This window comes from Phalaenopsis equestris, unplaced genomic scaffold (assembly GCF_001263595.1).
Source record: "Phalaenopsis equestris unplaced genomic scaffold, ASM126359v1 Scaffold000002, whole genome shotgun sequence".
NCBI classification, from domain to species: Eukaryota; Viridiplantae; Streptophyta; class Magnoliopsida; order Asparagales; family Orchidaceae; genus Phalaenopsis; species Phalaenopsis equestris.
The window spans coordinates 78550385-78575669 of NW_018164444.1; the positions used below are offsets into that span (position 1 = coordinate 78550385).

Consider the following 25285-nt stretch of genomic DNA (forward strand, 5'->3'; position numbering starts at 1 on the left):
CAAGAGTAATATTTTTAGTGCTTGTATGTGTATGCATAACTATGATGGAGTCACCTCTTTATGGTCCTAGTGGGGGAACACTAAAGTAGTATATGAAAAAGGATATTAATATTGATGTGCTTTAATTGATATAATTTTTTATGATGCTCATGTGATGGTTGTATTGATATAGAATGATATTCATATGATATTGATATTGTAAGATTCATTGATATCATCTCAAATGTTAATATTGATTTATTAAAAGTTTAATTGGCATGTATTTTACCTTTATTTTTTCCTTGTACTATTGTAGTTTAGAAATATGAGTATCCAATGCTTTGTTTAGCTCATTATTTTGTTTAAACCAAATTTTCAGATTAATTCAATTGATTAAATATGAGCGTTAGAATACATAACATTTATAGAAAACGTTGACCAGTAATGAGATAATTTTAAATGTATGTTGTTTTAATTTAATCTATTATGACCAGTGATTCTTTCATCTTTTAAATAGTAATTGAATATAGAAAATTTTAAATTCACACCGTCCGACCATCTGTTACTATCTTGGTTAATTTCAATTCTCGGGTCTGTTTGTGACAAAAGTAGCTATCGAAGACCAAGGTTTGTGATTAATTAATGAAAGAGCCAATAATGTAATTAATAATAATAAATTAAAAAATTTAAACTTAACTAAAATTAATAAATATATATTCAGGCATAGTAATACACCCGAAGTTATAGAAGAAGTGAATCGATAGGAAATTTATGGATAGTTAATGTTGACATGGTTAATAAGATGTCATTTGGGGTCTATTTATAAATTTTAAGGACAAAATTTTTGTAAGTGGGGAAGGTTGTAACTTCTCGTTTTATTACCCGGGGTAGAATAATTGAAGGGTTGATCATGAGAGAAGGCGAAGCGCGAAGTCAGGCAAATGAAGAGCCAAAGAAGAGGAATCGAGAAGCTCGGGAAGCTGAAGAGGAGAGAGATGCGATAAGGTCGGGAAACCAAACGGGTAGGTTTGCTTATACATTTGTCGTGAGGGAGGTAGGAACTCACCAGGAGAGTCGAATGGTGGCGTCGAGGGTTGCACTGTTAGGGTTAAGCCTCGACGTTTACAGAGAGATGGAGTTGGAGGAGGTGGAGCCGTTGTTGCACAGAGGAGGTTAGTGCGGAAGTTCCTATGCATTTGAAGGAGAAAGGGGAAGAGGCGGCGCTGACGTCATTGTCGAGTCACGATAGAAATAGAAAAGGACGTTGCATAAGAGCTCTCGTGTGAAGAAAAGAAGCTCTCATACGTAGAGAATTGGTGGATGGAGGAGGGTTGGCTTCTTGATAGTTGTTGGAAGGTTGAGGCTGACGGCTTGGGGATAAGTTGTAGGGGTCAAGAAGGCTGGTAGTGGGGTTTCAGCTGGGAGAGGCTGGTAGTGGGGTTATGACAAGGAGGAAGGGACAATAGCAGACTGAGGTGAGAGAGAGAGGGAAATTTGGAGATAATTACCACCTTGGAGCAGGATACAACTGAAGCACCATCCCTCCAGTTAGCCGTAACAAGGGGAAAACGACATCGACGACAGAAATCTGAAAAACAAAAATGAACTCTAACACAAGAATATATATATATATATATATATAATTTTTTTTTTTGAAAAAAGCCCAAAGGCTAATTTATTAAAAAATGGAAAAGATACAGAAATGTTGTATGAGAGAGCTTAAAATCTCACCTCACACAAAACAAAACACACAAAATCCAAATAAAACAAAAATGCATAAAGATAAAAAACCAAAAAGCCACCAAAGAGCGCAAAATTACTAGGGACGTCCCACTTTCCTCCCTCTGCCTCTAGTTCTGGGAATTGAGTCTGCTAACAAATTAGTAAGGTGAGTGTCATTGCCCGAAGTAACCAAAGTATCATCCATCAGATTCCTGAGCTCAAGTAGGTCTCCATTCTTCTTCTTCCTCGATGTGTAGACCTGTCATTCCTCATCCGATGATTGACTCATTTGATCAATAGATTGTTTCAAAGTTGGTTGGACATGTGTAGGCTGTTGCGCATGATCCCCATGATCCTGAGTGACAGTTACAGCTTGCTTGACTTGATGAAGCAGTAGTGAAACAGTAGAAGTATTGCAACCTGTAATAAGGGTGATAGGTTCTAGGGCAAGTGGGGCTGAAGAATCTTCTCACCCATGATAGGAGGTTCCAGAGGCAGTTGAATGGTTGTAAAATTGTCTGCGAGAAGAGTGACGTCTTCTAGGACATTCTTTTGATAATCAATATTGTCAATAACTTGGAGTTGATCAGGAGGAGATGAAATCACTGTCTCTGGCGGAGCATTGTGATTTTTTGGTCTGAGGTGTGGATCTAGATGGTGATATTGAGAACTGGAGTGGCCGAACATACGACAGTTTGAACAATACAAACGAAAATGCTCAATCACTATCTTTTACAAATACCCATGATGTTGTGTGTCCAACCAAATTTCCTCAGAAGCAGATAAAGTGATGTCTCTTTCAACAAGTACTCTGGCTTCTGATGGACGGGAAAGATTAAATGTAGAAATTTCTGTTTTGAGTGGCTTACCATAAGCTGAGGCAATAGCGTACAAAATTTTTTGAGTAAAATAATGAAAATTCATATCAGGGAGGCGAATCCAAACCGAAATGATCGGAGGTTTCGTCTGAGGGTCAAAATCTAGGTCAAAATCTACTGACCATTTGAGAATTTTCATTGTTCTGTTATCAATCCAGATTATTCCTCTAACAAATAAAGGCATGTAATCCTCTTCATTATTAATTTGTATAAGAGTGTGTCTTTCATCTAACAGTCCAATTTTTCACTCCCCAACTAGGTGAATAAGCTCAAATTCCTTACGAATTAGCTCCATTTTTGGATGACCATACATAAATTTCTCAATTAAATTCAGTCGACAAGAGGAGCGACAAGAGGAGGCAAGTTGAATACCTTCAGCTTCTGTAAAAAAAATGACAGGTTTCCCATTCTTCCTTCCAGGTTTCTTGATATCTTCCTCCCACTCAAACGAAGGAGGGAAAAAACACAATTTAGGTGTACCTGAGGCGGCGTTGACACCCGCAAGAGCAGCAGCATACGATCTATTCGAAGCCATCCCCAATAGATGGAGGTGTGGCGTTAAGAACACTGAACAGAGCAAAGAAGAGCAAAGTCAGAATCCAGAAAGTCCAGGGAGCAGAAGCGGAAACCCCGCAAATTCAGCAAAAGTCTCAGGGACGCAGAAGACGACACCTTCGCGAAACAGCACAGAAGCAGACGACGCCCTTACGGCGGAGCAGTGCGCAGAAGCGGCGACAGGACGACGAAGGAGACGCAACCTAACAAACGTAGATTGTCGAATCCAAATCGGCAGAAGACGCGAGAGGCAGAGACGAGCGACAAATCCAAATCGGCAGATGACGCGAGAGGCAGAGACGAGCGAAGCGAAAGCAAACGCTAAGGTTCGTCATGAGGCAAAACCCTAGCAGAGCGGGGAGACATTGGCACACTCCTTCGTTTATTAGTATGTATATATATATATATATATTAGTAGAAAAATAAGAGAGGGGAGATCCCTCCCCTTGAGCGGCAGCCCTAACCCATGTTAGGGTTGGCTGGCCCCTGCCCACCTTAGCTGAACCAATCCAGCTTCCTTCAGCCGGTTCAGCCCAGGTGAGCCCCATGAGCCCATGTCAGAGAGAGAGGGGGAGAGAGAGAGAGAGAGAGAGAGACCGGAGGGTCCTTACCTAGGGGGATGTGTGAGTGGGTCGAGATTTTCCAATTGGGAGGCCTGCTATCGTACTATTACGGGCTTTGTGGTGCCCCCTTTTTTTTTCTCTTTTTTGGAGTTTTAATTGGTGTTTTATTTCTGCATTAGTATAAATATATTATGTAGAAACTGATTTGGAGATTTTTTGCTTGTATTGTGTTATTTGGAGATTATTTTCTTTGTTTTCTTTTGGCGGAGTTTTGTATCATCGTCCACTTACAAGTTGTGTCTATAGTTTATTTGAGAAATGGTAGTGGATCTCCCTAGATGTTCTAACCTTGTCGATATCACCTATTGTTACAGTTCCTACTGTCTTGTTGCAATATCTGTTGTATTTTGTTTGGACAAAAACCAAAGTTAGTTGTTCCCACAAGCTCGAGGTGGTATGATAGTGCTAAGGGGTGACCCTATCCCGAAGAATTCAACATTGTCCAATGCCCAAAGGGTTTGCCCCACATAATTTTGAAGTGTGACGGAACAAGGAACCCAAAACAATACTAAACACGCTTAGAACTGTAAACGAGCCAAACATAAGCGAGCCCAAAGCTTATTCGTGTTCGGCTCGTTCGAAATTTTTTGTGTTCGAAATAAGCTCGCGTTCGAAATAGCTCGTGGAAGCCTTGTTCGTGCTTAATTTTATATTTGATTTTTTTTTGTATTAGCTCGTGTTCGGCTTGAATATGAGTTACACAATCTTCTATATCTTTTTATTGAAAATTTTGACTCAAAATAAAATTTTTGTTTTAGTATATTTCCAAAATAGAAGAAATGATTTCTTCCCATTTCCTAATCACCTGCAGAATAAAATTTTTATTTTAATATACTTGTAATATAAAAAGTGAATTCTTCCCATTTCCCAATTAAGAGCAGGAGAAAACTAAAATTTTCATTTTGTTTTTAATGTTATGTAGAATTTCTAATTGGCATTACTTCCCATATACACGATGTGAGACTAAAAAAAGGAGGCGGAATTGACAAGGAGCGGAGAATTGTGGGGTTATTAACATGCATACCACCCAATTCTTATGTATTTGCATATATGTCACATCAGGAAAAATGGACTTTTATGGAAAAATCTCATGAGGCTTAGTCACATGCCACCCAACTCTTATTTATTTACATATATAAATCCTAAATCAGAGAAACCAGTGGCTAGAAAAACTAACAGGAAGGTGATATCACATTTAGATGTTCAGTTTTACAAACGTTTACATACATATCACTCAAATCCTATTTTTTTATAACTACACCAATCAAATAATTTTTAAAAATAATAAAATTAGCATTTTTAAATACATATACAAATTAATAAAAAATGTTATAAATAAACATTATTATTTAATTATTTAATTATTTCGAGCAAAAACGAGTCGTACACGAATGAGCAAATTTGTATTCGACTCATTTTTAAATCATGCTCAAAAAATTTGTGTTCAACTCACTTGCTTAACGAATGAATCGAACACAAGCTATTTAACGAGTCGAACACGAGCTGTTCGGGAACAACTTGTTTTTTTGACAGTCTGAGCACAGTTTCGTGCTAGTTGTTGTAATGCAGGAGGTTGTGATGCTCTACTATTCCGTCAGTCTATTAACATACTATCGGGAACAACATTTGACTTATATTTTGAATTGTCCAACAGCCTGGTCAAGGCTTTTGCAGAGTTAAAAGAGTTATTTGGAAAAACGTTTACTAGAATTCAACACCATATCACCATTAGAGATTTGTTGTTGAGAAACAAAAACCCTGTGAAACTCTAGTAGACTACATTTTGAGGTGGAGAAACCTGTGCTTGAAATGTGAACCGTAGTTTTAAGAGCGGCATGCCATAAAAATTATGCTTAAGAATATACAAGGGTCGGGTGCCTTTATGTTGAAAGGATTTACCATCAAAACTTTTGCAGAATTGTTAAATAAGGTATCCAACTTATAAGAGGAGTTTAAACAGTTGCCCTTCCTAAACCCGGAGGTTAAGCAGAAGCCCCATAATTTCAGCTATTGAATTTAGTACTGATGCGAAAGTGCAAGTTAAAGAGATTCATAACTTTCATGTGTAGGTGATGACTGAAATTGTCAAGTAGAACACTAAGTATCAAAAGTAAACTAAAAAGTCTAGAAAAGTTATGATCTTCAAAGAGGCTGATATGTTGTAAATATGGTTGAAGGAGGGGTTTCTTGCAGTCATGTATAAAGCTTATTCCTCAAGCTTACAGTTCATTCATGGTTGCTAGAAAGATGATTAACTTTGCATATAAGATTGACTTGCCATTAGACTATATTATTTTTTTTTGCCTTTGACATCATTCACTAATCATCGATCTAGAAGCTTCAAGAGGCCAACCCTCTCCTACTCGAGAGAGTAACATCGGAGATTCTTTGCCTAGAAAGGTGCTAGTGAGATGGTATTTTTCCATCCCAAGAGGCCCATAGTAAGAAAACTCTGGCTATTATTCTTTTGTGGGGCTTGTGCGGCACTCTATTTTTCTTATTTGAGTTATATTTAAGTTTTAATTTTTTTAATATAAATATATTAATAAAACTTGGTTTGGAATTTTTTTTATTGATTTATGTTATTTTGAGTTCATTTTGTCTATTTTCCTTTGGTCAGAATGTTGTATCATGCTCCTCTTGCAAGTGGTGTGTTTATAGTTTGTTTAAGAAGTGTTGGTGGATCTCTTTAGATGTTCGAGACTCGTCAAATTGTCGGCTATTATTCTTATTGTCCTTGTCACAATCTCTGTTCTATTCTTTCTATACAACATCAAGAATTAGGTTTTTCGTCCCTCAATCTTCAACCACTTCCCATCTTTTCACTTTCTTGCCATCCTACAATATTTCTCCTTGACGCGTGACGTATGGGGTTTGAATCGGCAGTGGGCTATAATAACCAGTTTTGAGAAATTGGATAAAAATTTTGACGACCTAAAATGTATCCCAAATTTCAGATTCATCGGATTTCAATCGAATCAATTTTATGAAATTCTACGCATCAAATCAATCAATTCACTATATAATATCATATTTAAATTATGAATGAATTGAAAGTTATAAAAATTAGAAGTTATAAGTTAATTAAACCTAATTTAACCCTTAATTACCCCTAACCCCGATTAATATTCCCAAACGACCTACTCTAGCGTTTCAACCCTTAAGATGGTGAATGGGGTATTTCTCTCTAGAGCCTTTGATCCCTCTTTTTTTCTCCCCCTCTCGGTTTCGTTCGCTCGAAGCCTCCTTCCGATCCCACTTTTTGTCGCAAGCTCCTGCAATCCAATGTCGGGCTACTGTAGCATAGTTCGTGATCCATAGCGCAAATAGAGCAGCCGCGGGCACGTCAGGAAGCCGCAAGCTTCGATTCCGGTCTCCATAACGAAATCGGTAGTGTGAAACTGATTTTAGCGACATTTGATTTTCTCTCTTACTTTTGATTTGATAATTGCTTCATTTTTCGTGCATTATTCATTTCCGTTAGCCGTTGGAAGTGTCTTCAGTGGCTTGTGAGCAAGAGCTTTAGCATGAATTCAGTGAAGGGAAAAGGAAGACGGAGAAGAAAGGAAGAAGAGGGAGGAAGTTTTGGCAGTTTTGGAAAAGGGCAGGTTGTGGAGAATACGTTTAAAGTACGTTTTGGCAAATCAATTATAGTTTGAGCAAATCACTTTATGAACTAATATATCCTGAATTCCGAAGTCATTTAACATTTCAGGTTGTTTACCCGAGGCTGCGAGTTCGAGATCGCGTGTAGAAGCTAATTATAGGACGACTCCGTAAGTTCAGGTAAGTAATCATATGCTAATTTACGAAGAATAATTAGATTAACGGTAATTACTTAAATCTTAATGTTGATTTTTCTATTTTATGTGTTATTAAGATCAGTATGAAACTCACTGCAACATCCATCTAGTTACGAAAGATTAAGAACTTAGTGTGACGATCGATGTGAGTAATTACATTTTTAAATTTCAATAATCTTCTTTATTTCAAAATATATGTTAATTTTTATAGTTGTTTTAGTTCGATTAGATTTATATTATAGCAATTTCTTCATATGTTTATTAGAAAATTATGGTGCAGTCGTCGCTCACGCTCTGTTGGGGTTTCACCTCTATGACGAACCCTGGTTTCTCCTCCATTGCTTTTCTCTTCGTCGTGTGTTGCTTTCGTTGTCTTCGTCTTCATCCCGACGCAACAACTCTTTGTGGGTAGGTTTCGAGTTGCGTCGGCTCGGCTTCTGCGGCGTCTATGCTTGTAGAAGGCCAAATCAGACACGACTATTTGATTCGGACCATTCGTGGCGCCTCCTTTCGCATCGTGCTTCATGCGTCTCTCTCTGAAGGGTTTTCCCACGGATTCCCGATTGGACGCGGCCGCTCGATCCCTACCAACCTTTCGCGTCGTGCTTTGTGCGTCTCTTTCTGAAGGGGTTCCCATGGATTCCATTCGCCATTTGCTCTTTCCTTCACTGACCGTCATTGTTTTTTATGCCGTGTCTCTTTTTATTGGTGATGGCTTCGGACAGATCATATGTTGTCGCCCTTGCTGGTGCCCAAGCCTCAGATACACCTAAATCATGATCTTTCTCTCTTTCGTTTGAGTGGGCGGAGGACATTAAGAAACCTAGTAGGAATAATTGTAAGTCTGTTATCTTTTTTACAGAAGCTGAAGATATTCAACTTGCTTCCTCCTGTCATCTGAATTTGGTTGTGAAATTTTTGTATTGTCATCCCAAAATGAAGCTTATTCGTAAAGAATTTGAGCTTATGCACCTTATTGGGGAGTGAAAAATTGAACCTTTAGATGGTAGACACATTCTTATTCAAATTAAGAATGAAGATGATTCCACGCGCTTATTTACTAAAAGGATAATCTAGATTGATAACAGATCAATGAAGATTCTGAAATAGTCTGTGAATTTTGACCGACAGACGAAACCACCAATCATTCTGGTTTGGATTTGCCTCTTTAATTTGAAATTTTATTATTTTACTTTAAAAATGGTGTACACTATTGCCTCAACTTATAGTAAGTCACTCAAAACGGACATTCATACTTTTAATCTTTCTCGTTCATCTGAAGTCAGAGTACTTGTTAAAAGAGACATCACTTCTTCCGCTTCTGAGGAAATTTGGTAAAAAGATAGAGATTGAGTCTTTTCCTTTGTATTGTTCAAACTGTCGTATGTTTGTCTGCTCCAGTTCTCAATATCATAATCTACACCCCCACCTCAGACTAAAAAAGTAGAGCGCTCCGCCAGAGGCAGTAATTCCATGTCCTCCTGATCAGCTCCAAGTTATTGACACTATTGATCATCAAAAGGATACCACTGAAGACGTCACTTATCCCTGCAGGCAATATGTAAACAATTCAGTCTCCACACATTGTAGTAGCTCCCCCCGTCTTTGGAATCTCCTCTCGTGGGGGCGAGGAAGTTTCTTCAGACTCCACCGGCCTTAGAACCTATCACTGATTTTACAGGTGGAAATACTTCTTCTGCTTCACTACCGCCTCATAAGGTCCAGCAAAATGTTACTGTTACTCAGGCTCATGGGGATCATGATGTGCAACAGCCTACACCTGTCCGACGACCTTTGGACCAATTCATTGATCAGATGAGTCAATCCTCGGATGAGGAATGACATGTCTACCCATCCAAAAGGAAGAGGAAAAATGAAGACCTACTTGAGCTCAGGAATCAAATGGATGTTACTTTAGTCACTTCGGGTAATGGTACGCACCTTACCAACTTGTTAGTCGACTCCCTTCCGAGAACTTGTTGTGGAGTGGAAAATTGGACTTCAGATGAAGACACATCTTTATTCAACTAAATAATGAAGAGGATTATACATGTTTATTTGTTAGAAGATTAATTTGGATTGATAACAGAGAAATGAAGATTTTGAAATAGTCGGTGAATTTTAACCCACAGACGGAACCACTAATCATTCTGGTCTAGATTCGCTTCTTTGGCATGAAATTTTATTGTTTTACTCGATAAGTGTTGTACTCTATTGCCTCAGCCTATAGTAAGTCATTCAAAACGGATATTTCTACTTTTAATCTTTCCCGTCCCTCTGAAATCAAGGTACTTGTTGAAAGGAACATAACTTCAATTGCTTCCGAGGAAATTTGGTTAGACACAACACTATAAATATTGGCAAAGGGTTGTGATTGAGCATTTCCCTTCATATTGCTCAAATTGCCGTCTGTTCAACCACTCAATTTCTCAATGTCATCATCTACACCCTCATGTAAGACCAAAGAAGCAGAGTGTTCAGCCAGAGGCGGTGACTCCCCCTCCTCCTGATTTGCTCCAAGTTATTGAAACTATTGATTATCATAATAATACTCCTTAAGATCTCACGATCTTCGAGGATAATATGCCACACAAAGCTCATGATATAGCCCCCCCCCCCCCCCCCCCGTTTTCTTCTATGGTCGTGGGGGCAGGGGAGACATTTCATACTTCTCCTGCCCTAGAACCTATCTTTGATGTAACAGGTGACAATATTTCTACCGTGTCTCTTCCGCCTGATCAGATTGAGCAAGTTATTATTGTTATTCAAGCACATGACGTTCATGATGTGCAATAGCCTACATCTGTCCAACAATCTTACCAATCCACTGATCAGATGAGCCAATTTTCGGATGACGAATGACATGTTTATACATCCAGGAAGAAGAAGAAGAATGAAGGCCTACTACCAAACTTGATGGATGATACATTGGTTGTTTCGGGTAATGACATCAAACTTAACAATTTGTTAGCTGACTCTCGTCCTAGATACAGAGGTAGAGACAAGGCTAAATTGGATCATTCTCTAGCTAACTGAATATGCGAGTGTTGACAAACTTTTGGCGTACAATTTCTATGTCTACATTTTAATCTTGATTTATTTGGATATTCATGTATTTTCTACGTGTCTGTTGTATGTTGGGTGGTTAGGGTGCCAATTTGGACTTTTTCATCCAACCTATATGTACATTTTTTTTATTAATATATTTGTCTTTGGACTTTTCTATATATATATACTCCATTACTTAGAAGCTGACATGGTTTCGTTCCTTTCTACTAGGGTTTCGCCTCATGGCGAACCCTAGTTTTCTGCTACACGGATCTCCCATTTCTATTCCTTGCTTTGTCTTCGTCGACGGGTGCTCTCGTATTCCCTGCTTCGTCTTCGTCGACGAGTGGCGTCCCGTTTTCGCATCCAGACGATGAGGCAGGCCGAGTTATCGCATTTCCTTCCAGAAGACGTCCTCGTCTGTCTAGGACGCCTCTTTCGCAGCCTCCTTCGCAGTCCTCTCGTCTCGGTCTGGAGACAGAGTTGCTGCTCTACTCGCTTGGTCGCGTTCGCACTGCTCTGTTCGCATTTTTTTTCAAACGACGTCTCCACCCTTCATGTCCGACAAAATCTTGTCGGCAGAGATGGCTATCCGTTCTTATGCTACTGCGCTTGCTGGCGACCTCTCGATTCCTACTCGTGCTCCTCTTTCAGAATCAGAGATTGGTTTTCGTATAGGTAAATCTTGCAATGTTCCTCAATCTTTTCACGATGCTCTTGAAGGCGGTGACGATCACACCTTCATAAAAAAATTGGGGAAAAAAATGGGAAATCTGCTCTTATTCTGACACAGAGGTTGAAACCAGTACTCTCGCGTCATCTTGGCGTTTTGCCGTAGTGGTAAAATTTCTTTATGGTAACCCAAAATTGGATATCATTCAGAAAGAGTTTGAGGCTTTAAAACTATTGGACAATTAAAATATTGGTTTACTTGACGGTCCGGACATACTTATTCCGTTGTCCCAAGATGGTGGTTTTACCCGCATCTTTTCTCGGAAAGTTATCAAGATCGACAACCGTTATATGAAAATTTTGAAGTGGACTGTTGATTTTAACCTAAAGGCGGAGTCCTCTATCATTCTAGTTTTGATAAAATTTCTGGGCTTAAAATTAGATTTGTTCAATTTAAAAATTCTCTACTCCTTAGCAACTGCTTACGGTAAGTCTCTCAGGGGTGATAGTCTTACATTTGCTGTCACCAAACTCTCTGTGGCTTGTGTGTTAGTTGAGAGGGATATCACTCAAGCAGCTCCAGATGAGGTGTGGATTGGAACCACTCACAACGAGTATCGGCAAAATGTTGAAATCGAACCACACCCTTCTTATTGCTCTCATTGTAGTATGTTTGGCCACAACTCTACTATTTGCTATCATTTACATCCTCATCTAAGACCGAATATCACTAAAGAACAACCACCTATTATCCCAGTTGAGAAGACGCAACTCGATCTTCTTCCCAACACCGCAGTTCTTGAAGAAGAGCAACATACTACAACTACAGATCCACTTGTGCTTATATCACCCACTGTTATTGAAGAAGACTCTCTCACATGCCAAGAAACACGGGAGTGTTTCTTTGATCCAATAGCAAATCAACCGGTACAACATGTTGCTGCTTCTAATGTTCAACAATCTGCACATCTCCAGCACATGGTAGATCAAGATCAGGTGAGTCAATCTTCGGAAGAGGAATAACAAGTATATTCCAAGAGGAAGAAGAAGAATGGAGGCCGACTCCAGCTAGGGAACATATTGGATTATACATTGGTTACCATTGGCAATGACAATCATCTTACCAACTTATTAGTTTGTTCCTTCCCTAGAACCAGAGGCAGAGGCAAAACCAAATTGGGTTGCTCTCTAGCCACCTGATACTTTATATTTCAGCATGTTTAGGCTTTTTCTTTATGTCTCTGCTGTACTTTTCTGTATTTTCTAGTTTTAAAACCACTTGTAGTTTTGGTGTGAATTGGGTACCATGTTTGGTATATAATAAAATTTAGGTGATATATATATATATATATATATATATATATATGTATGTATATAATTAAATCTTATAACATGAAAACAATTGCATGATCATATTTTAAAAGTTTTCGTAAATTAAATTAAATTCTTTCTTAAAATTTTCATTTTATTAATTTGTTCTATTTTTAATTAAAATTATGTTCCCTACTTTTGTATAAATATGAAAGTTCTATACATGTATGACAGTTTTACTTTATATGACTCATTGTAGCTATTATAATTAGATAAATATATTCTTTGTTTGATTGTTTTAGAAAATATACTCTAGTTTGTTTTGAACCAAAAATACTCTTTTTTTGTTTTACTGGGGGCTAATTTAAAGTCTAACACATAAGACATTTGTTAAAATTTTAAAATCGTAAAACAACAAGCCTCTATCCCACTAAGTGGGGTCGAGTGCATGAATCATTTTTCTTCATTATGTCCTATTGAGTGTTATATTTTCATTTAATTCTAATATATTAAGATCAATTTTTATACAATATGCCCAAGTCTTTTTAGATTTACCTCTGTATTTCCTAGCATAACTCGTATCTAAAACATCTACTCTCTTACCGGATCATCAGATGGTCGACTTTTAATGTGACCAAACCATCTAAGACGACTCTCTCTAATCTTGTTCGCCACTGGAGCTACACCAACCCAATCATGGATATATTCATTTTGCATTTTGGCTCTAAGTGTCAAGCCACCCATCCAGCTAAGCATTCTCATCTCAGCAACATTTAACCTTTTTTTATGCTTCTTTTTTAAAGGTCAACATTCTGTGTCATAGAGCATTGAAGGTCTCACGACCATCCTATAAAATTGTATTTTAAGTCTAAGCGGTTCTTTCTTATAACACAATAGAACCGATGCATTGCTCTGCTTCAACCAACTAACTTGAATTCTACTAATAACACTTTAAATTCTACTAATAGCATCCTCATATGTATCACATCACTTTGAACAATTGACCTAAGATATCTAAAACATTCACACTTTTAATGATTTGATTACCCATAGTTACAACTTTGACACTAGAAAATTACATTCCATGTATTCAGTTTAGATCTACTCGAATGAAAGTCTTTAGACTCCAATGCAGACCTCCATAATTTAATTATTTCTTGAATTCTTTCTCTAATCTTATCCAAATAAAGGATATTATCAGCGAAAAGCATACACCATGATACTTACAATGTTAGAATCATATTAAAAAAAAAATCAAAGTCTATTCGAACATTTTTTTAATCATGATTAAACAAGGTTCAAATTATAATTTGAGCCATATTCTCGGAAAATTTTATCTTTGTTTGAACGATGTTGGTACACTATTCGAATAGGGTTCTTATCTTGGTCAAAATGGGTTCAAACATGGTTTAGCTATGTTAGATATAACAGAGTTCATTCCAACAACTTTATGCCAATATTTTTATTTAATCTGAAATGTAATCATAAAGAGTTGAAAACTACAGCAAAGCATCTACATGAATATCTTTCAAATTTACAAGTATATTATTTTTCTCTTTACATTGATGAAAAGGTTCATGCATCTTACTTGCGAAGGAGGAATCCTTGCATATACTTTAGTTCAGGGGTGTTGATCATCTACAACTCTGCACCTTAACTGTTAACACGATAACGACAAGGAAGATTTACATGCATATCACTCTTTTCTTATGTATTTACATATTTACATATATGCCATATTACTTATGCATGAAAAGGGTGTATTTCACTTTTTGAAAGCTAAAATAGTGGTATTTTTTATGTGATATGAAAGATTTGGGTAAAATAAACATAAAAATCAAAACTTAGCTGGTAGATATGTAAATGCATAGAAATTGGCAGGTATTTATATAAATTCTCCTAACTATAAAGGTGCAGTAAAATCTCAGTCATCGATTGAATCCATCCAAATTCAAGATTTTGAAAAAGGAATCATTCAACATCGTGATAATTTTAGATTATAGGTGCCATTATCCATCCCAATGGTAATAGCCTTGAAACTTTTTCAGGATTTTTTATTTAAAATATATGCATAATGAGTCTCATTCTGTTGATTTTGTAATGTTAAAAAATTGATAAATAGATAAAAATGATGTGGTATGCACGTAAATGCAAATCAAATAAAAAACTGCATCCATTATCTGTGCTAACTTAGATTTATACTCTTAAAACATCAGCGAGAAGCCGAAATTCAAACACAGCTGCTCAAGGAAGTGAAGAAGATGATGTTATTGGTTTAGCAGCATTAACGTGAGTCATTATGAATGCATCTTCTTCCATTTTTGTACAGTTTTTCAACAGATCCCAACATCTGAAGATATCAGAGTCATATTGAAGGCAGTATAGGCACCCCATAGAAGAAAAAGAGCAATGAAATGTTTTACTGATAATGGTACTATTTTCTGGAGATTTTGTGGTGGTTTGTTTATTATTGTGTTTTGTACACTAAATGTTGTCTTTATTGTTTAGATGTCACGTTTTGTGATAGGTTTAGCTGATATTGAATCATGATTAACATCATCAGAATCTTATTTTCATTCAGCATTTTTTTTTTCTATTCTTTCCTTTCTTTTGTAAAGCTGTTCTGGTATATGAGAAGTTTTCTGAGAACTTCTGTGTATTTTCTATAATTTCAGTTGGTTTTGAATTGATTTATGTAGCTTATAGGTCTATGTATATGATAATTATACCAAATGAAGTTTTATCGATGTTGATTCAACAAAGTTTTTTTGGTGTTCTGAGGTGACTTGTATGTATAAATGTTGGCTTAAATAACTTTTAGCTCAAGTTCATGTTGTGCATGTTTAGATTAAAATGATCAAGTTTGAGCTATTTTTGAGATTTGTTGCCGAAACACCTTTTAAATTAAAAAAATTGATGTTTTTAAAGATACTTATGTTTGTGTGTCTATATATGTGAATTTATTGCGCCGCATACTCCGGCCTGTTGGTTGGCATCCACAGCATAGGCCCCATCAAGGTGTGGCTTTGAATCCCCTCTGACACAATTGACCTTAGGTTGTTAGGCTCATTAGTGGTGGTTGGAGGTCGTATAATAGCCTCTTGCCATTCCTTATTGAAAATATATATATATGTGTGTGTGAGTTGATTTGACTGAGGTGAATGGAACTAATTTTGAGGGAGCGATTCTTGTGTTGATTAAAATTGATTTTGATCCTTAGTATTGAAATTTGAGTTATGATTTACCAAATGAATTTTGACTTCAGAACCAAATTATGTGCATTATATGAAGTTGTTTAAAGCCAGTTGGATGTATTTCTTATGGTGCATATGAATGACATAACGAAATCTGTTTCATTTGAGACGCAGCAATCTTCTTCCATGTTTACTGGAAGTCATTTCCATGAAATTTTCTTATGCTTATTTTGTCAGCTAAATGAGCTCAAGGGTCTATCTCTTGAAAGCAAAGCCTTAAAATTTTCTTTATAAATAGGGCCCTAGTAGTGCAATAAATAAATGTGAGCAGTGAATTGCCAAGTGAAAGAGACCATGTTGATAAACTAGAAACCTCTAAATGCCTCCATAGATATATTGATGATCTATTTTACCAAAAGTTGATTTGGATAGTGGGATCTCTTTAGAGATAAGATGACAAAAGAGTCATCTAATGAGTCAAAGTACATATTAGCACTATTTATAGAGGAAGTGATAATATATATGGTTTGTTAATGGTATAACATTTTATTTAAAACATTGAATGCTATAGAAATATATGCATACACTAAACGACTTATCTCATAAGAATTATTGTGCATCTTCTTTGCAAATCAATGTTGATCAAATTTAATAAGGATTAGCTTTTTATGAGTTCTAATTAAGTGTCTTAGAGTTCTAACTTTAATTAAAATCAAGTAAGTCCACATCGTCAAACTCTAATTATCATTTTTTTCTTACATCCTAATGTGCACTATACTATTATAATGTGAAGATCCTAACCTAAGGTGGGATGTCACATTAGAGTGCACTAATAGTCAATTAAAATATTTTTTGGAATGCATGTTTTACTAATAGTCAATTAAATTATATTTGGGAGTACATATTTTACTATAAAATAACTTTTTTTTTTTATAATGATCATTATTCATGAATTTTTAATAATTAAAAATAATATCCACAAGCCCCAAATTATGCTAAGGACTAATGATCCTCACCCAAGGAGTGGGGTTGAGCTTGGATGATTTTAAAACATTAGAATTATTATTTTAGTATTTCTTGTAATTTTGATAAATTTCATTTCCATATTAAAGCTTTTAAGGAGAGGTGAAAGTTATAATTGGTTAAATCTCTAGCATATCTAATTTAGCATTTCAAATCAATTATAATTTCTATGAAATAATGAAAATTTATCTGCATATTTCAAAATAGTTTAAAAATACTTAAAAAGATTTAGGCAAACCTAAATATGTTTAGATTACTAATAGAGGTTCATTATGCCTTAATAATTTATTTTTTTTTTTTTTTGTGATTTTTTGAATTATATCAAGGGATTCATGAATGGCTTATACTATAAAAATATTACATTTAAATACTAAAGCTCTAAATAATAAGTTTTATTTTTTTTTTATCTCATATAGATCTCAACAAAAAAATTAGCATTTTATTTTATATTTTTACTCAAATAATTTTTTTTTAATATTTTTTTTAAAAAAAATATCATAAATAAGATAAAACACATTTTAACATTGGCTCAAAAAAGCTTTATTATTATTTAAACAAATTAGTTTTGTGGATTGCAACAAATAGAAAAGTAATATTTGGAAGTTCATCTCATACCTTCAATATTGAGTCCAAAGCTACCCCATCTTTTCTTCCATTAACTCTTGCAATTTATAATGGATTCATATAATCAAGGATCCATTATTAATTGAGATATCACTACAGGTATCAATAAATATTTTAGCAATAGTGTGCACCCATAAAACCTAAATTTAGTTTAAAGGATTATATGTAGTGTATACAACATTAAAGCTAAACTAACTTGCCAAAAATGCGTGTGCATAGCTATTTGTGTGATTTAATTTAAGCATGCACTGTTGCATTAAAGGGCAAATTCAAATATTAACTTTTCATTTACATTGGGCGTCAACTATTTTACAAACACCTGCTAAACAATAGTAAGCACAAGACATAGAATTAGTTTAATGACTTGTGCAGACTATTATACAAAACAGATAATCAATTATTTTTCAAAATAATAGACACAAAAAAAATTGTTATTAGTATTTCAAAAATCAAAATACAACGGGTAATTTATAACTTAAATTACCTAAATGTTTATTTATGCTCTTAACCTTTAATCACCCCATGAAGCTCAACTTGCTCCAAAAATTATCAAAGTGATACGGTGAGTTATAAAATTTACTTCATGGATAAATTGTAGTTCTAGATAACAATAAAGTAAAGGAAGAGAAAAGAATAGACTTTCCAGTCAACATACTCAAAGTTTAAGGAGACAAAAAGCATGGATTTTGACATTAATAATAATTATGCTCGTAAACAATATATCTCTTTTAGATTTATGAACAACAATAAAATCAAGATATTGTAACTTAATCTAGAAGGCATGAAAGGAAACACACATATCTTTACTTATCACTTAATACAGGTGAATTTTAATACAACCATCAAAGAAGCAACACCTAATTACACTATTAATGATAATGACTCCATTTTTTAGCATTGCATTATATAATAAAAGAACAGAAACCTTGCAAAAATACACTTCATTAGTGGCATGACAGATCATAAAATGTGAGAGAGATAAATCATTAAAAGTCAATTGTGACAACAATCTTATAATAGTGATTATATCTCATGCATACAAAAAGAAGTTATAAAAAAGCCCATCAAATACAATATATTTAGAAAATTGTGAATATTATTGATCTAGAAAAGAGATTACCCATGAATAATAATTTAAATATTGAGCTTAAGCACTGAGATCACTTTAAGACTTTCATCTCAGTATGAACCAATTCCCATGCAATATCCAATCAACTCTTGCATTAGTCAAATCTACATCAATTCACATGGATGAAGAATAATTTCTAAATCATATGAATAAATTTTTTAAATCATTTGTAGTTTAGTATGCCAGCTCGGCACAAGAAATTTGTAATTAATTTTTTTGGATGATAGACCATTTTGCCAACTGAATTTTGGTTGAGATTTGTCATCCATGAAATGTTTTGTCGGAAAAGCAATACGGCTGAATTTTTCAGCCACTAAACATTATTGGCTAACTAGCAGTAGTATGTTCAGTTGCTAGAGTATTAGTGGCTAAAAAGCACGGTCGTTGAATTTGTGGTTGATTAACGACTTTTGATTGAGTCGTAAATATAACAACTAAAACTTTTTAGTTACTAATACTGTAGTAGTAAAATTTCTATTGCTAATCTGCCAAAAAACTATATAAAGAAAATAAATAAATAAGGTACCTAACCAATCAAATTTTACATACCTACAATTGTAAAATGAAATACTTAACTTCCATATTCATAACATTTCACAACAGTGTAAGAGAACAAATAGAGAACCATATCGAACAATGTCAAAACAATTAGAAAAAGAAATATCAATAAATCATCTAGTATAATAGTGTCTGCATAATAAATAAACAAAATACAAATGAAATCGTGCACACTAAAAGAAAAAAAAACAAATTGTGTTGCAGTTGTTGTTCTTCCTCCTCGTCCTCCTGATCAACCAAAGGTTGTTTGCCATGGTTATGTGCCTATCATTGCATATGTGAAATAGTTGCATTAAGCCTCTCGACCTAGCATCCATGACTTACTTCATTGCCATATGACACGCCTAAAAATGCATCTTTTTAATATACATTTTATGCTCATTTTTAATATTTTGCACTTAAAATATAAGTATTTTGTGTTCTTTTGGTTTCAGATACATGAAATAAAATTTTGGAGAAAATAGAACAAAAATGGTGCAATTTGGAGTCAAACCGAGCAAAGAAGAAAATTTTGATCTGACACACATTTTGATATGTTTTTCTATGCTTAATCTCTTTTATATTTATCACATGTTTTTGAATGAAAATACACTTTAAAGAAAAGATTATTTTCATGTTTAACTTGTAGGCATAACACTTGCAACAAATTGGAGCTGAAACAAGGAGAAACGAAGCAAAATGGGGGTGCTGCCAGTAGGGTAGCGCTTAAGCGCTACATTCTCGCGCCTAGGCGCCAGAAATGGCCCAAATTCAGTTTGGGTTGGCTTGAACAATTCTGGGCTATTCTAGAAAGTTTCGGGCAGCTATGTACATCCCATGGAGTTATTAAATGAATTTAAACACTTGGAAATGCTCTTGGAGTGAAGAGATGTGTCTCTTGGAGTGAAAAAAGTGTATATCTTGGAGTGAAGATGTTTTTATCTTAGAATGAGGAGGTGCTTGGTTTTTCTTTAAAAGGGGGGTTGTCATCTTATTCAGGGAAGGGAGGGAGAGAGGAGAGTTTGGCATGCGTCTGCAAAGAGGTGAGAGAGAGAGAGAGAGAAAGACAGAGGAGATATGGATTTTACCAGAAGAGAACATAAGAGAAAGAGAGAGAGGGAGGTGGGAGGTAGAAAATGGGTAAGAGATGTGTAAGGAATTGTATGAGCATATGAGCATTGCATGGATCAACAAGAGATTTTGTTGGAGGGATTTTCATATTTCTTTCATAGGGAAAAAGCTAAGTATTGTATTTTTCATTATTTAATAATTTTTGTAAACACTTTCTAGTGGATTTGCTTTAATTTAATGAAATTTTTTTTTGTTTTATCCATGTATTTTTGTAAACACTTTCTAGTGGATTTGCTTTAATTTAATGAAATTTTTTTTTTTTGTTTTATCCATGCTTCGTGAGTAATTTTCTTTACTATTTTCTTTTGATATGAAGTGGTGGCAATAGTAGGAAAACTTATTTTAAGATAGAATAATTTTTATTTTTATGTAATGAGTAATATTTCATTTGCTTCATTGACATAACTTAAGTGACAATATGTTATTTTAAAATCTTTTGTAAGTGAAACTAAGACTCGGGAAAACGGTGCTCTTGCAACTTGAGTGCACTCACATTGTCCGGTTGGCTATGGTAAAGTAGGTTAGGCGACAATGCAAGTTTTAAGGAAATATAATTCATGATCAATTTCTATTAGGAGCCTCTAGGTGACAGTTAGTTGTTAAAACTAATAGAATACTAAGTGTACCTATACACTCGAAAGAGCGTAGGTAGACATATGTTCCTTGTTAGCATAATATTTATTACATAATTCTTTCAATTCTTTTATTGCTTATATCATCATCTTCACTTTACTTTTCTTTTACAATGAAATGGATGCATGTTTAAGAATCTAAATTTGCTTAGAAATTCTCTTATTTTATTAATGTGATATTATTTTCACCAGTTTTTGAATTTACTTTGCAAACTGACCATTTGTAATGTTAAAATTCATTGTGAAGCACAATGATCCTAGAGGGCTATGATTTCACTCAATTTGTGAATACCACACTAACCCTTAGGATGGAGGGGAGCCAAGTCCAAGGAGGAGTGCAAACAGATAAGAAAATAAGTTTTAATGGGCGTAAAATTTGTGTTTCTAGCGTGGCAGGCTAGATTCTTAACCAATTCTGTTTAGAGTTTCAGACTTAAGGCTAGATGTTAGTCCCATAGAGAGGGCACACTAGGCAATGTAGAAGTGAGAGGCTAGAATCTATCCAGCAAAACTAAGGATTTAAAGAACAAACATTAGATTAGTCAATGTTCTTTATGCACTCGAGAGAGGTTAAAGAACATATATGTTCCTATTTGTCACTGACCACATTAAATTCTAATCATTTCATTCTTACACATTATCTAGGTCGTCACATGTGAAAGGTAGTTTGCAACATCTCAAAATTCTTTAAACGAACTCTCTAGTTAGGATTATCTTTAGATATAGGCTTGTATTTAAGAGTAGTTGATAGAAAACACCCTTAATTGTCATTCCAAACTATGACCTGACAGTAGTACACTAGAATTAGCCTAAGGAATTCTTATCTCGTTTCTTTGTGGGATAGATACCCTAGTCTTAAAAGAAAACCATGTACTACTTGAAATGATACATGCTCTTGCGTAGTACCCCTTGCGTGTGAGCTATAAATTAAATTCTAAACTCTACAACATATTTTTTTTGCATATTAGCCGCCATAATTAAACTGAGTTAAGTTTTTGGCATAAGAATTAAATATCTGCATAATTGCAAGTCGGATAAAATATTTGCAGCAATCACCGGAGATTGAAATTGAAGTAATTACACATATATGCATGTGCACATTCTAGGGGGTATCAAGTTTTTAGCGCCGTTGATTTAGGAGAAATTTAGTTTAACCTGTAAGACTTATATTTGGAAATTATAATATTATTATCTAGTGTGTTTAATTATTGCGTGTTTATTTTAAAGAAAATCTAAAATACCAAAAATATTTTTGAGTGCTTAAAGTACTTAATATCTATCATATTAGTTAAGTTTTTAGATTTGTATGCGTAGCTTCGGGAGCTGCAAAACCTTAAACCTTATGAATAAGAACTAAAGAGATATGTTAAGATGATTATGAATCAGAAAAGACTTCATGAATATATTGTAGAAATGGTGGATCAACAAGATAATGAATATTCAATTTTGAATTATAATACTAGCAACTTTGATAGAGTAAACCTTAAGAGGGTAGTGAATTTTCATAAATTTGATCCAGAATATGATTCATCTAGAGATAATCCGGTCCAAAATCAAGGTGATCTTGAATTATCATATATAGATTCATTTCTTATACATTTTAAAGATGATATTAATATTAATACGCAAATGGAGAAAATCATTAGAAGAAAATTTGATCTAAAAAGAAATATAAGGAACAATAATTTGAATCAATCTGAAAAGGAAAAACTGATAAAAAAAACTAAAATTCGAAGATTTAGTAGGAAACTCAGGATTTGGAAAAAGTTGGGCGATTGATCAAAGATTACTTAAATGAAATTTTGATCCGGGAGGAATTCTTTTTCATGCTAACGATGTTAAACTAAGCTTTTCATGGGAGACAATACACGATTATCTGTGTTAGTATGTTTGTGAGTTGTAATTGTTTGTGGTGTACTGTGTTTGTTTTAGTATGGATTGATCAGTTTGATTGATGTTGGTGGATGTTTGGATTGTTAGTGAATTGATTTAATCTTTGTGTCATTATTGATTGATATATTTAATTGATGTCGGTGGATGTTTGGATTGTTTGTGGATTGATTTGATCTTTATGTGTGTCATGAGAGAGATGATTCCTTAATTTCTTATTATAGCTAGACTCGTATATGTTCTATTGTAGTAGTTAGATCAACGATCCACTACTATTCGGGTTTCAACCGGACTTGAGTTTTACAGGGGATACCTTGAGTTTGGATAGTGACAATTCCATCTCAATTTTATTACTTACTTTATCTAATCTTATTTTCTTCAATATGGTTCAATAAACCAGTTGAAAAATAACTTGAGGATGATCTTACACTATCCTTATAATTGTTAGGGGTGCATACTTAAATGAATAAGGTGATGCCTGAGGTTGGTGCTCGCAAGTCATATGTTAGGAATAATCATATTTGTATGATTAGGCCTTATAAAACTTCACTATTATTACTGCAACAACTTTCTGATAGAAGCATTTACAACAATTATTTTTTAAAATAACAACAATCCTAAATATATCATAATTATACAAGTTCAAGCTGAAGCATTTACTGGCTCTATTAGTTTATACCCTGAGGAATGCATGTAAATGGCTCGAGGAACATCAGACACAAAATTTATTTCCAGAAATTTGAGAACGTGCTCTGTTGCTCTCTGGAAAATTCCGGAGAAGCAAAGGCGAGGAAACGCCTCCACATGGCGAACCCTAGAGCATGGGTCCTTGCCAACGAGACTGCAGAGCAGTTGTTCGTCAGGGTTGAGAAAGAGCGGCCTGCCCTCTTCCTCCCTCCTCTCAATCGCATTCCCATTCGCGCAGGCAATGTCGGCAATGTCATCGAAATCACCGGCCCATCTCCCTCAGCGAAGACAGAGATTCTCTTGCAGGCAAACCTAGCCTCCCTTCTTTTCTCCTCTCTCATTAATTTCCCTTCGTTTTTTTTTTTTTGTGATTTTACCTCCTCACAGGCTGCCATCCACTGCATTCTGCCCAAGAAGTGGAATGGAGTACATTTCGGTGGGCTGGAGCGCGTGGTCGCGTACATTGATTTGGATTGTCGCTTTGATGTTCTTCGGCTTGCTCAGGTGTTGAAGCTTCGTATCTTGAGTGCGTATGGTAATGTACTTCCATATGGGCTTATTCTTCTGGTGTTTCTCTTGTTATGCAAGCTTGGTGTTGTTACCTGGTATTGGCATATCCGCTGTTTGTTGTTATAGGATTGAAGAAGGATAAATGCAACGAGACAATGATTTTAAACGTGAGAGACACCTTTTCATACATAGGTTCAACGTACCATGGTGCTATGCATGTAAATATCTCAGTTTAAGTTTGAGATATGCAAATAAATAAGAATTATGTGCTACGTATGTAGATTTTCCTAAGTTGGAGGATGAGGAAAAGACGGAAAGGGAGGACCGGTCTTTTTAACAGGGGCAAGGTGAAATATTGCAAGAAAAGCACTCTACCCATCATAGAAACTTTGAGCTAGAACATCAAAACACCAATTTTTGAGCAGAGTCTACCGTACTAATAATGTTCATGCTCCATACAACCACAACAATTAGGAACACTAAAATCAAGTAGAATATCAAAAGCCTTATTGATTGGTCTTGATTTACTTACTGTATATAACGCGTGTTAATTTTGACAATATGATTTGTAAAGGAATATTCCATATGTTGGTTCTCATACTTTGTTTATCATACTTCGCTGTTTTGCCCAATACGAATGATAAAGTAGTGCATTTTTACTAAAAGCTATATTACTGTGATTTATATACTAAATGATCAAACAATATCTTTTTACCGACAACTATTCTGTTGCAATATAGATATCTATTGCCATTTTCTAGGCTTATTTCACTTGTGAATATCAATATTTTTCTTTGATGAGATTATCAATACTGGCGTGCTTCATAGAGATGAGCAATCTCTTTCACTTACATGTAATTCAATGTTTTGATTGACAAAATGCATCCAGAAAATGCTGATAACAGTTTTACTCTTGAAGTCTTAACTTTAGTCTAGTATTCTTGTTTTTGATATCTATTTCATCATCTTCATGAAAGCTTCAGTTCTACACCATGTAAATTGTTAGCATATGTGATTATAGTATGTACACGTATCATCTTAAACTAAATCAAAATAGTAACATTTGGATAGCATTCAAGCTGAATGTTGCTAATTTTTTATTAAGGCAATCATTTATAGCAAATTGATGTTTAGATAGTGTTTTTATAGGGCCGGCTCTTGGTACCAATTGGGACTTATGTGAAGTCTCTCCAAGAAATAGCTTCAATGGTTCACAAGTTGATCACTTGGATGATGAATTGTTTCTTTCCTGTATGAAGCGTTTCTTGTATATCCGATGCTACAATAGCTCTGAATTTTTGGCTGCATTGAAGGCAAGTGATCTCCATTTTATGTTT

General features: G+C 35.0%; 2 protein-coding genes across 6 annotated transcripts in view; both read left to right on the plus strand.

Annotated features, from left to right (window-relative positions):
• LOC110025960 (protein HASTY 1) overlaps nt 1–15167 on the plus strand; it is a 115618-nt gene extending 100451 nt beyond the window's left edge. The window contains exon 22 of one of the 2 annotated variants that reach the window (XM_020726707.1): nt 14808–15167. In XM_020726707.1, the coding sequence (XP_020582366.1) occupies nt 14808–14884 (77 nt within the window). In that variant the 3' untranslated portion in view covers nt 14885–15167. Of the gene's footprint in view, nt 1–13205; nt 13241–14807 lie in introns of those variants that run through there. The other variant, XM_020726789.1, reaches the window with a different exon arrangement.
• An 8346-nt stretch (nt 15168–23513) lies between these two features.
• Nucleotides 23514–25285, plus strand: part of LOC110018035 (DNA repair protein XRCC2 homolog) — a 43975-nt gene continuing 42203 nt past the window's right edge. For all 4 annotated transcript variants that reach the window (XM_020715254.1, XM_020715256.1, XM_020715257.1 and 1 more), the window contains exons 1-3: nt 23514–23744; nt 23826–23973; nt 25098–25261. In XM_020715254.1, the coding sequence (XP_020570913.1) occupies nt 23556–23744; nt 23826–23973; nt 25098–25261 (501 nt within the window). In that variant the 5' untranslated portion in view covers nt 23514–23555. The remainder of the gene's footprint in view (nt 23745–23825; nt 23974–25097; nt 25262–25285) is intronic.